The 14,374-nt window shown below is 37.1% G+C and overlaps 1 protein-coding gene across 11 annotated transcripts in view; it reads left to right on the forward strand.

Moving 5' to 3' along the window:
- LOC117322308 (microtubule-associated protein 2-like) overlaps nucleotides 1–14,374 on the forward strand; it is a 77,554-nt gene that overhangs the window by 48,091 nt on the left and 15,089 nt on the right. For 3 of the 11 annotated variants that reach the window (XM_033877153.1, XM_033877157.1, XM_033877160.1), the window contains one exon: nucleotides 10,108–10,166. The exons of the other annotated variants lie outside the window; for them this stretch is intronic. In XM_033877153.1, the coding sequence (XP_033733044.1) occupies nucleotides 10,108–10,122 (15 nt within the window). In that variant the 3' untranslated portion in view covers nucleotides 10,123–10,166. The remainder of the gene's footprint in view (nucleotides 1–10,107; nucleotides 10,167–14,374) is intronic. 11 annotated transcript variants of the gene reach the window in all.

Consider the following 14,374-nt stretch of genomic DNA (forward strand, 5'->3'; position numbering starts at 1 on the left):
GACACGACCATGGAAAAGCAATCGGTTCCTTGTACCAATAGTCCAACACCATGGATACCTCCAACAGATATCTGCTACAATCTCTAAAAAGGTGAATTTTTTCCGAGCAGGATGTAATTTTTAAAGTGTTCATATATTTTACATAATTTATTGCTTTACCGAACATATTGACAGATTTTTCGAATGTCACTCGTCTCCACCTGGGAGATAGTGTACACCTGTGTGTGTATACACTTGTTTTCATGGGTGTCCAAGTACACAGAAGTCGACCTCTGACCCTGAACATGGAGAGTTGCAATTGAATTTAAGACTCTGGCTAACAGTACATATATACTTCACAGCAAACAGCAGTGGAATACATTTAAAAGTGAATGCATGTATTAAAAGTCGATATCCGTGGATCAATTTATAAACGGTGACCAGAGAATAAATATAAACAGGCTATATAAAGAATGCAAGATTACAACTACGAAGGAAATGAGATTGTGAATGTCAACCAGGCCCAGGTAAACATATGTTAAACACTGTGGGGTGGATGTTTGTCAAAGACTCAGCCGAGAGAGGAGCAGTGTTCAAGAGGGATTTGGATATAGATAAGGCTAAAACAGTAGGATATGGATATAGCGAGTAACCTGTAGACTACTTGTGATTTTCTTAGACAAACATTAACAGACTATTGGACTATAGTGAAATGCTCTTTGTCACACCAGTCCCTAGCGACTCCAGCCTAACTACACCAACACAACTTTCCACTGTACAGATTTTGTAAATTGGTAGTAAGAAATACTACTGTTTCCTCAGGACTTTGGTAATGTGTATTGTGTAATTGTGGTACTAGAGTGAAGTAGTTGTCCCGATACTGGAGTGAATTGGTCCGTTACTACTGGAGTGAATTGGTCCGTTACTACTGGAGTGAATTGGTCCATTACTACTGGAGTGAAGTAGTTGTTCCGATACTGGAGTGAAGTTGTTGTCCCGATACTGGAGTGAATTGGTCCGTTACTACTGGAGTGAAGTAGTTGTTCCGATACTGGAGTGAATTGGTCCGTTACTACTGGAGTGAAGTAGTTGTTCCGATACTGGAGTGAAGTAGTTGTTCCGATACTGGAGTGAAGTAGTTGTTCCGATACTGGAGTGAATTAGTCTATTTTGACTGGAGTCTTACTTTCGTGACTGTTACTCGAGTCTACCGTTTATACTAATTTCCACGATCCTGTGGTTAGCAGAGAAAAGTATGTGTAGCCATAGAAGTGATGATGTTTGACATGTATATAAAATCTATGAGTATTTTTATATCATCACTAAAACTATTTAATAGCACTCTTTAATGACTTTTCATATAAGCTCATTTAGACTTTTGAAAGTGAAGTGCTTTTTTAAAGAAATATATCCATGGCAATGAAAACAATGGCTCGTGATAACAAATCACGTTCACAATATACTAAACTACCCGATATAGATCTGGGGTTCCAAGGAAAACCCAAGATCAACTCTCTGGAAAATATCCAACACAAACCAAAACAAAGTTATAAGGAAATTCCCAAAAATTCTGTCAACTGGAAAAAGGAGTCAAAAATAGGCTCGCTGGATCCTGATCACATTTCCCGAACGCAGAGAAGGCCAACAAGTTTTGGAAGTGATGAGGAAAATAAAGGAACCATCAAATTTCCGAAGTATTATGCCAATCGATCAATCGAACATAACTGGAAAGGGGTACGTGAAAATCCTAACACAGGGAGACTTGAAGTCCCTGTGGAGCCAAAAAGATTCAATGGCAAGCCAAAAGTAGGATCTTTGGAAAACGCACAGCATACTCCAGGTGGGGGTTATGTTCAAATAATGCATGAGAGACTACAGTGGGAGAAAAAATCAAAGGTGAAATCGTTAGAAAATAAAGGATATCGGCCCGGAGGGGGTAATGTTCAGATTCTTGACGCTCCACCTAAATGGAATGCAAGTTCTAAAGTGGGATCATTAGACAATTCCAACCACACACCTCGTGGCGGAGATGTAAAAATCCTCAATGAGAAAGTGAACTGGAACAGACAGTCTAAAGTGAAATCTCTAGAAAACAAGGATTACCAGCCCGGCGGAGGAAACGTCCAGGTTTTATCCGAAAATGTTAAGTGGAGAGCGCAAGCTAAAGTTGGTTCACTAGAAAATAAAAACTATCAGCCAAAGGGAGGTAATGTCCAGATGGTCACAGAGCAAACAAATTGGAAAGCAGCACCAAAAGTGGGTTCATTAGATAATAAAAACCACCAGCCAGGTGGTGGAAATGTCGAAATACATACAGAACCATTGAATTGGAGAGCGAATCCGAAAGTTGGGTCCCTTGAAAATCGTGAACACATTCCCGGTGGAGGACAGATTTCAATAGTTAACGAAAAAAGTAATTGGAAAGCCTCACCTAAGGTCGGTTCTCTTGAAAACTCAGGATATCAGCCCGGTGGTGGAAACGTGGAAATACATACGGAACCTTTAAATTGGAGGGCAAATCCTAAAGTTGGTTCTCTTGAAAATCGTGAACATGTTCCTGGAGGGGGTCAAATTTCAATAGTCAATGAGAAAAATAATTGGAAAGCATCGCCTAAGGTAGGCTCTCTTGAAAACTCGGGATATCAGCCCGGTGGTGGAAATGTCACCATTGTAACTGATACGCCTCGTTGGCAAGCAGACCCAAAGGTCGGATCGCTGGAGAATGCTGGATATGTTCCCGGAGGTGGCAATGTGAGTGTGGAGAACCATAAGTTGCAGTGGCAAGGGCAATCCAAAGTGAAATCCTTGGAAAATGTAGATCATAAACCTGGAGGTGGGGATACTAAAATTCCGATGAAAATCTGGCCGTATCCACGCGGATCCATGGATAATCTTTCCCCACTTACAGGTGATTATTGAAGGCAATTAAGGCAGAACAACACTAATATAGTTATAAAAAAACAACTATACTCAACTTAAATTTATTCCTTATTGAGTAAAATAATATCAAACTGATTGATACATTTTTATGCTCAGTTCAAGGTTTTCAGCATTATTCTCTTTAATATTCTTTTATAATGAATTCATAACTGGGTGATTAAATTGGTAAAATATCATTTGGAAGAAATGGACTAGAGAACTTTTTATAGATTAACGATACCTGATACATTAAAGATGCTACATCTCCGACAAGGAGTAATAATTTTCTATTGAACAACAATAGACTGTATATTTATTACGATGCCAAAAGTTACATCCGTTACACTAATACCATGCAGCCTCTGAAAATTTGGGCTTCTTTTCTATCTTACAAAGTCAACAAATTGTTACTTGCATCCCAAAGATAGTCTGTCTTGCTCCACCTCTATATTTTATATGTAACTTTCAATCTAAAAAGCATTCATTTTGAGATGGCTTTTGACAATTTCTCTTCCATTTGTTGGTGATAATTAGATACATTTTTTTTAATGTAAATGCCATTTTATGCATTTTTGTGAGAAGCACCATTGGTGGTGTAGCATCTTTAAAAAAAAATATGACCTTGACATTGCTATAATTGAGATATGTTTCGATGATGTGTATATAGGCCGGAGTAGAAACCAAAGTAGGACGTCCCAGATTGGCTGAGGAGTAAGTTAAATTCTATGTGCAGGGAAGAGGGCACTTTTTAGAACTAAATTAGTGTACCGTATTTATCCTGTAATAAGCCCAGGCAAGCAACACAAAACTTTTGACTCAATATAGTCTGGGTTGGCTTATTGGAGGACAGTGAATTAATATTTTACTGAACTATGTGTGGGTGGAGTTATTCCAGACATGGGCTTATTGTCGGATAAATACGGTAAATATTCTCAATTCTGAATCACGAAATGGAACATAATTAGAATTAGTTTCAACCAGATTGAAATGCTATTTGCAGTTCAAACCCTGTTGGCACAAACTTTAATTTTATTTCAAATTGCATTTGTTAACTTTTGAATACTTAACAAATGTTTGAAAAGTTACACCTTTTCTATACATGAGCTGTGATGATTATCTCAGAATTGAGGACATTTAACTTACCTTTCCTTTTGTATGTTCTTTGAAAAGTCCATACATCATGTGACATAATTGATAAAAAATATTTCAGATATTTTGAAATACATGTAGCTCTTTAAATTTGATATGACAGTGAAAAAAAAATAAATAAAAGAAAAATAAATAAAATTTTATTTTTCAATATTACAAGCTACTACAAATATGTACATGATGTGGACGGATAATTACTTTGTAGACCTTTCTGTTCTCTAATGCTAGATTTGGATCAGGACATTTAAGTAGACTTATACACTCTGCTCTTTGTAACATGCTGCTCCTCCAGACACTTGTATCTTCACTCATATTTTCACTGATTTCATTTCCCACCATGAAGTTCGCTTTTCCATACAGAATCCCACTTTGACTACACCATGAATAATCCTACTAAAAACTTATTAACACCCCTTGATAAATAATCTTATATAAATAGCTTACCCAAAGCTGTCCAATGTGTGTTACCCTACTTTCACACGTCTTATCAAGGACATAACAAGCTTGCTTAATGTCTAAGTCACAGAAATGTTTGCTTGATTGTTCACTTTGTGCTGTTTGTTAAGAGGATACTCCAACTAAAGGCTTTATTGCAGTTTTTCTAATAAATAAGTTTACCTGTAGATAAATATGTAATATGTCATCAGTGTGTTATTAATGTAAATGTAAATTTTAGTTATTTTACAACTATGGTGAAATTAAATATTAACTGATATTAATCACCCTTGTTGACTCGAATGGATTAGGGTACTTATTGTGGGAGAAAACTGTATTACCTGGCAAAAACCCACGCGTTCCGGCAGGTGACCCAATACTTTTTCTTGTCTGATCGGGGAATCCAACCCCAGCTGCCTTCAGTGTGTTACCGTTATGCCAGTCGCCCACCCAATTATTTATTTAAGCTCATCAGAGCTTAAGGGCCATATAAACTTAATATGATATTAAGTTGCATAGCATTATCTTCTGTTTTTTGTCTTGTCTGTGACAAAATATTTCACAAAAACGACTCTATATGGACTGGTGTTAATTTCAGGTGTTGCCATTAGCACATTGATAGTTTTGTATAGATATGTTGCTCAAAAAATTTCAATCCAACTTTAACCAAACTTGGTAAATATATACATAGTAGGATCACATCTCACATATCAATAAACCCTTCATTTATGGCATATCATACAGAATTTATCATCAGTACTTTTTAAAAGTTTTACATTTTAAGCTCAGTTTTTCAGAACATGCTAGTTATTTATGACATCCCAATTAACACACAATATTACGCAAGAGGATTACATGGATTTTATTTTTTATGTGTATTTTTGTGGTTAAAACATCTGATTTTAAGAAACTTTCTAAAAATCGGGAGTTGATATAATCAAAGCGAAAGATGTTTTGTACCCGGTGATTTTTTTTAGTAAGACAGCTACACATTTCCCTTCTTACTTCTCTGTTAGAGTGGTATTTTTGGGATGGAAATGTAAGGCATTGTGTAAACATGAATTTCAAGGATTTTCTAGAAAATCTGTTTCAAACTACAGTATTACATGCAATTTTCCTTTTGTCATCTGGAAAAGAGTTATATATTTGATAGGTGAATTTTAAAATTTTTTGATTTTGCGAAATTTGCATAAATTGATATTAAGACATGCCTATAACATAATGATATATATAATATGTGCTAATAATTAACATTTAAGTTTTGTTGGATAGTTTTGTCTGCCAATGCTCCCAGCTAGAAAAAGCCTATTCTAAATTGATTTTGAAATTCCTACAGTGGATTGGTTTCAACAAACAGGTGGAAATATTCCAGATCTCTAGCCAGCAAATTATTGTTTTTCAGCTTTATAATTAGAAGTTTGGCATGCATGGTAGCCATTTTGGGAAATGCTTGTGCAACATCTTGTATCTTACTTTGTAAACAAAACATGTTTTAAACTTCTCAAGTCATTCCAGTTTTATTGACCTGAAATGTTTCAAATATATAATCATTGGGCTGTCCTAACCAAAAATATTACAACACTGTGTATGACCCAAGTAAGCTACCATAGCAAGATATTTAATCTGCAACAGATAATATTAAAAAAAATTAGAAACATCATACCAAGATGGCTGTGCCCATGTGTTGACATGATTTGAGTATCTGTCATCTTGTCATACAAACCAAAGAGTACATAAACAATGTTTCTTATTGTCAGATTTTCCTTAGCCATTTTCAACTGAAGCTGTCAGATTACTGCATTTGGTTTAAGAATAATTCATATACACGTATACCAAATTTTTTGTGCAAGTGCCCAGAGGGATGGACAGATGTAGAATTACTTACTGGGGACAAACAAAAGGACATGTATGACTAGGGGATAGCCTGAAAGGGATATATGACCATTGGGATAAACGGAAGGACATATAATGAGAATATAATGTATATTGGAGGAGCACTGTATATATATAAGTCACTACGGACCTGGAATGGTGTGTGATATGCTGACCATGCATGGCTTTTTATGAGTGAATATTTGTTACTTTGTGTCATACTCATCATATACTGGGAATACAGCAATCCATAATCACCTCGATAACACATAATCTCCTTGGTTACATGGAATCTCCTTGGTAACACAAAATCTCCTTGGTTACATGGAATCTCCTTGGTAACACGGAATTTCCTTGGTAACATGGAATTTCCTTGGTAACATGAATCTCCTTGGTAACACAGAATCTCCTTGGTAACATGGAATTTCCTTGGTAACATGAATCTCCTTGGTAACACAGAATGCATGGTTTGTTTATACATCATCTATATCAATCACCCTTCATTATTAGAAGGTTCGTACCTATAACACCTTATAGCTTGTTGTTGTCATACCACCGCTTCCAGAAGCTTGGATTGGATTTCATAATTCTGCATTTTGATTTCACTGCTGTGGTTGTTTCTGTCGTTGACATAAAGTCTTCAGAGGCATGAATTTCACTTATTGCAGTGAAATCTCACCAACTTCTCTCTTGTCTGACATCATCACTTTATGTCTGACATCATCACTTTATGTCTGACATCATCACTTTATGTCTGACATCACCACTTTATGTCTGACATCACCACTTTATGTCTGACATCACCACTTTATGTCTGACATCATCACTTTATGTCTGACATCATCACTTTATGTCTGACATCATCACTTTAGGTATGACATCACCACTTTATGTCTGACATCACCACTTTATGTCTGACATCACCACATTATGTCTGACATCATCACTTTATGTCTGACGTCATCACTTTATGTCTGACATCATCACTTTGTCTGACATCACTTTATATCTGACATCATCACTCTATATCTGACATCACAACTTTATGTCTGACATCACCACTTTATGTCTGACATCACCACTTTATGTCTGACATCATCACTTTATGTCTGACATCATCACTGTGTCTGACATCATCACTTTGTGTCTGACATCACCACTTTATGTCTGACATCATCACTTTATGTCTGACATCATCACTTTATGTCGACATCATCACAATATGTCTGACATCACCACTTTATGTCTGACATCACCACTTTATGTCGACATCATCACTTTGTCTGACATCATCACTTTATGTCTGACATCACCACTTTATGTCTGACATCACCACTTTATGTCTGACATCACCACTTTATGTCTGACATCATTGCTTTATGTCTGACATCACCACATTATGTCTGACATCACCACTTTATGCCTGACATATCATCACTTTATGTCTGACATCATCACTTTATGCCTGACATATCATCACTTTATGTCTGACATCATCACATTATGTCTGACATCATCACTTTATGTCTGACATATCATCACTTTATGTCTGACATCATCACATTATGTCTGACATCATCACTTTATGTCTGACATCACCACTTTATGTCTGACATCATCACTTTATGTCTGACATCATCACTTTGTCTGACATCATCACTTTATGTCTGACATCACTTTGTCTGACATCATCACTATGTCTGACATATCATCACTTTATGCGTGACATATCACTTTATGTCTGACATCATCACTTTATGTCTGACATCATCACTTTAGGTATGACATCACCACTTTATGTCTGACATCATCACATTATGTCTGACATCACCACTTTATGTCTGACATCACCACTTTATGTCTGACATCATCACATTATGTCTGACATCACCACTTTATGTCTGACATCATCACTTAATGTCTGACATCATCACTTTATGTCTGACCTCACCACTTTATGTCTGACATCACCACATTATGTCTGACATCATCACTTTATGTCTGACATCATCACTTTATGTCTGACATCATCACTTTGTCTGACATCATCACTTTATATCTGACATCACCACTTTATGTCTGACATCACCACTTTATGTCTGACATCATCACTTTATGTCTGACATCATCACTTTATGTCTGACATCATCACTTTATGTCGACATCATCACATTATGTCTGACATCACCACTTTATGTCGACATCATCACTCTATGTCTGACATCATCACTCTATGTCTGACATCACCACCTTATGTCTGACATCATCACTTTATGTCTGACATTATCACTTTATGCCTGACATATCATCACTTTATGTCTGACATCATCACTTTATGCCTGACATATCATCACTTTATGTCTGACATCATCACATTATGTCTGACATCATCACTTTATGTCTGACATCATCACTTTATGCCTGACATATCATCACTTTATGTCTGACATCATCACATTATGTCTGACATCATCACATTATGTCTGACATCATCACATTATGTCTGACATCATCACTTTATGTCTGACATCACCACTTTATGTCTGACATCATCACTTTATGTCTGACATCATCACTTTGTCTGACATCATCACTTTATGTCTGACATCACTTTGTCTGACATCATCACTATGTCTGACATATCATCACTTTATGCGTGACATATCATCACTTTATGTCTGACATCATCACTTTATGTCTGACATCATCACATTATGTCTGACATCACCACTTTATGTCTGACATCACCACTTTATGTCTGACATCATCACTATGTCTGACATTATCACTTTATGTCTGACATCATCACTTTATGTCGACATCATCACTTTATGTCTGACATCATCACTTTATGTCTGATATCACCACTTTATGTCTGACATCATCACTATATGTCTGACATCATCACTTTATGTCTGACATCACCACCTTATGCGTGACATATCATCACTTTATGTCTGACATATCATCACTTTATGTCTGACATCATCACTTTATGTCTGACATCATCACTTTATGTCTGACATCACATTATGTCTGACATCACCACTATATGTCTGACATCATCACTTTATGTCTGACATCATCACTTTATGCGTGACATATCATCACTTTATGTCTGACATATCATCACTTTATGTCTGACATCACCACTTTATGTCGACATCATCACTTTATGTCTGACATCACCACTTTATGTCTGACATCATCACTATATGTCTGACATCACCACTTTATGTCTGACATCACCACTATATGTCTGACATCATCACTTTATGTCTGACATCACCACCTTATGTCTGATCATCACTTTATGTCTGATATCACCACTTTATGTCTGACATCATCACTATATGTCTGACATCATCACTTTATGTCTGACATCACCACTTTATGCCTGACATCATCACTTTATGTCTGACATCACCACTTTATGTCTGACATCACCACTTTATGCCTGACATATCATCACTTTATGCCTGACATCATCACTGCCAATTTGTCATGTCATCAGACCTCACCTGTTACTGAATTCACTCACTGCCTGGCTCCATTCTTACATCCTCTAGAGGTTTTGAGACAATGTCATTGAAACCTTCAGCTGGGATTCCTGAAATTGACCTGGTGATGTATAAGTTTAAAGTGTGATATTTCTACTCAGCTAGATCCCTGCATGGAGTGTGACCTGAGTAATTCTAAAGGTATCAGGAAAAGGTGTTGATGATCCTTGTTATGTTTGTACATTTGACCTAGGTTCTCCAAGACTGAGATCTAAGCGAACAACACCTGGTACGTCACATTCATCTGAGAAGGTATTTATCATTTATTTTCCAGGCTCACTAATAGGTGACAATGCATATAGCATGCAGTGATGAAAATAGACATGTCACCTCTTGTGTGTATCTTGAAAGGAATTAAATAGATGAACAAGATCATGCTACTGTGGATTAACTCCAGGGTCCTGGGGACATGATCTTGGTCCATGACATAACAGTTGAGATTCCCCTTCTATCACTATATACAAGCTTGCTAAGCATGAGTGGATAAACAAAATCATGTTAGCTGTGATTTTTCATAATGTACTCCCACCCCTGAATGCACATGAATAGCTGGTCATGTTCAATGCACTAGGATCATTCCTGAGGGTGTACCTGCTGGCCCTTGGAAACGGGGTCTATAAGGGCCATGGTTTTGGCTAGTATATATATAAATATATACATTTTATTGTACATTATGGTTTAAGTTGGAACTTCAAAAGATATCAATCCAACTTTATCAAGGAATAGAAAGGTATTGTATGCAATATGTACAATATTGAATTCTTTATATCCTCATACATCAAGAATTTAAACATACATCATAAACACACCAACTCCTTACATGCATTACCATGTCATGGCCATGAGGATGAATTGTTTTGACATCTGTCAGGGTAGCATGGACTTTACACATAGCTAGTGGCAGTGCCATTCTTCCTTTTGGTTTAGGCAGTAAGTTGGTCATATATCACATGTAATACAAATTGTTGTAAAGTAAACTGTAGATGTGACAGATTACTGCAGTACTGTGATTGGTAGACTACATATTGTACTGTGGAGGTTTCTCCTGTGACAGATTACTACAATACTGTGATAGGTAGACTACATATTGTACTGTAGCTGTGGAAGTTTCTCCTGTGACAGATTACTACAATACTGTGATTGGTAGACTACATATTGTACTGTAGCTGTGGAGGTTTCTCCTGTGACAGATTACTACAATACTGTGATTGGTAGACTACATATTGTACTGTGGAGGTTTCTCCTGTGACAGATTACTACAGTACTGTGATTGGTAGACTACATATTGTACTGTGGAGGTTTCTCCTGTGACAGATTACTACAATACTGTGATAGGTAGACTACATAGTGTACTGTAGCTGTGGAGGTTTCTCCTGTGACAGATTACTACAATACTGTCATTGGTAGACTACATATTGTACTGTAGCTGTGGAGGTTTCTCCTGTGACAGATTACTACAATACTGTGATAGGTAGACTACATATTGTACTGTGGAGGTTTCTCCTGTGACAGATTACTACAATACTGTCATTGGTAGACTACATATTGTACTGTGGAGGTTTCTCCTGTGACAGATTACTACAATACTGTGATAGGTAGACTACATATTGTACTGTGGAGGTTTCTCCTGTGACAGATTACTACAATACTGTGATTGGTAGACTACATATTGTACTGTGGAGGTTTCTCCTGTGACAGATTACTACAATACTGTCATTGGTAGACTACATATTGTACTGTGGAGGTTTCTCCTGTGACAGATTACTACAATACTGTCATTGGTAGACTACATATTGTACTGTGGAGGTTTCTCCTGTGACAGATTACTTCAATACTGTCATTGGTAGACTACATATTGTACTGTGGAGGTTTCTCTTGTGGTAGATTACTACAATACTGTGATTGGTAGACTACATATTGTACTGTGGAGGTTTCTCCTGTGACAGATTACTACAATACTGTCATTGGTAGACTACATATTGTACTGTGGAGGTTTCTCCTGTGACAGATTACTACAATACTGTCATTGGTAGACTACATATTGTACTGTGGAGGTTTCTCCTGTGACAGATTACTACAATACTGTCATTGGTAGACTACATATTGTACTGTGGAGGTTTCTCCTGTGACAGATTACTACAATACTGTGATAGGTAGACTACATATTGTACTGTAGAGGTTTCTCCTGTGACAGATTACTACAGTACTGTGATTGGTAGACTACATATTGTACTGTAGCTGTGGAGGTTTCTCCTGTGACAGATTACTACAATACTGTCATTGGTAGACTACATATTGTACTGTAGCTGTGGAGGTTTCTCCTGTGACAGATTACTACAATACTGTGATTGGTAGACTACATATTGTACTGTAGCTGTGGAGGTTTCTCCTGTGACAGATTACTACAATACTGTCATTGGTAGACTACATATTGTACTGTGGAGGTTTCTCCTGTGACAGATTACTACAATACTGTGATAGGTAGACTACATATTGTACTGTGGAGGTTTCTCCTGTGACAGATTACTACAATACTGTGATAGGTAGACTACATATTGTACTGTGGAGGTTTCTCCTGTGACAGATTACTACAATACTGTGATAGGTAGACTACATATTGTACTGTAGAGGTTTCTCCTGTGACAGATTACTACAATACTGTGATAGGTAGACTACATATTGTACTGTGGAGGTTTCTCCTGTGACAGATTACTACAATACTGTGATAGGTAGACTACATATTGTACTGTGGAGGTTTCTCCTGTGACAGATTATTACAATACTGTGATAGGTAGACTACATATTGTACTGTGGAGGTTTCTCCTGTGACAGATTATTACAATACTGTGATAGGTAGACTACATATTGTACTGTGGAGGTTTCTCCTGTGACAGATTACTACAATACTGTCATTGGTAGACTACATATTGTACTGTGGAGGTTTCTCCTGTGACAGATTACTACAATACTGTCATTGGTAGACTACATATTGTACTGTGGAGGTTTCTCCTGTGACAGATTACTACAGTACTGTGATTGGTAGACTACATATTGTACTGTGGAGGTTTCTCCTGTGACAGATTATTACAATACTGTCATTGGTAGACTACATATTGTACTGTAGCTGTGGAAGTTTCTCCTGTGACAGATTACTACAATACTGTGATAGGTAGACTACATATTGTACTGTGGAGGTTTCTCCTGTGACAGATTACTACAATACTGTCATTGGTAGACTACATATTGTACTGTGGAGGTTTCTCCTGTGACAGATTACTACAATACTGTGATAGGTAGACTACATATTGTACTGTAGCTGTGGAGGTTTCTCCTGTGACAGATTACTACAATACTATGATTGGTAGACTACATATTGTACTGTAGTTGTGGAGGTTTCTCCTGTGACAGATTACTACAGTACTGTGATTGGTAGACTACATATTGTACTGTAGCTGTGGAGGTTTCTCCTGTGACAGATTACTACAATACTGTCATTGGTAGACTACATATTGTACTGTGGAGGTTTCTCCTGTGACAGATTACTACAATACTGTCATTGGTAGACTACATATTGTACTGTGGAGGTTTCTCCTGTGACAGATTACTACAATACTGTCATTGGTAGACTACATATTGTACTGTAGCTGTGGAGGTTTCTCCTGTGACAGATTACTACAGTACTGTGATTGGTAGACTACATATTGTACTGTGGAGGTTTCTCCTGTGACAGATTACTACAATACTGTGATTGGTAGACTACATATTGTACTGTGGAGGTTTCTCCTGTGACAGATTACTACAATACTGTCATTGGTAGACTACATATTGTACTGTGGAGGTTTCTCCTGTGACAGATTACTTCAATACTGTCATTGGTAGACTACATATTGTACTGTGGAGGTTTCTCTTGTGGTAGATTACTACAATACTGTGATTGGTAGACTACATATTGTACTGTGGAGGTTTCTCCTGTGACAGATTACTACAATACTGTCATTGGTAGACTACATATTGTACTGTGGAGGTTTCTCCTGTGACAGATTACTACAATACTGTCATTGGTAGACTACATATTGTACTGTGGAGGTTTCTCCTGTGACAGATTACTACAATACTGTCATTGGTAGACTACATATTGTACTGTGGAGGTTTCTCCTGTGACAGATTACTACAATACTGTGATAGGTAGACTACATATTGTACTGTGGAGGTTTCTCCTGTGACAGATTACTACAATACTGTGATAGGTAGACTACATATTGTACTGTAGAGGTTTCTCCTGTGACAGATTACTACAGTACTGTGATTGGTAGACTACATATTGTACTGTAGCTGTGGAGGTTTCTCCTGTGACAGATTACTACAATACTGTCATTGGTAGACTACATATTGTACTGTAGCTGTGGAGGTTTCTCCTGTGACAGATTACTACAATACTGTGATTGGTAGACTACATATTG

Source organism: Pecten maximus, chromosome 2, assembly GCF_902652985.1.
Source record: "Pecten maximus chromosome 2, xPecMax1.1, whole genome shotgun sequence".
Classification (NCBI taxonomy): Eukaryota; Metazoa; Mollusca; class Bivalvia; order Pectinida; family Pectinidae; genus Pecten; species Pecten maximus.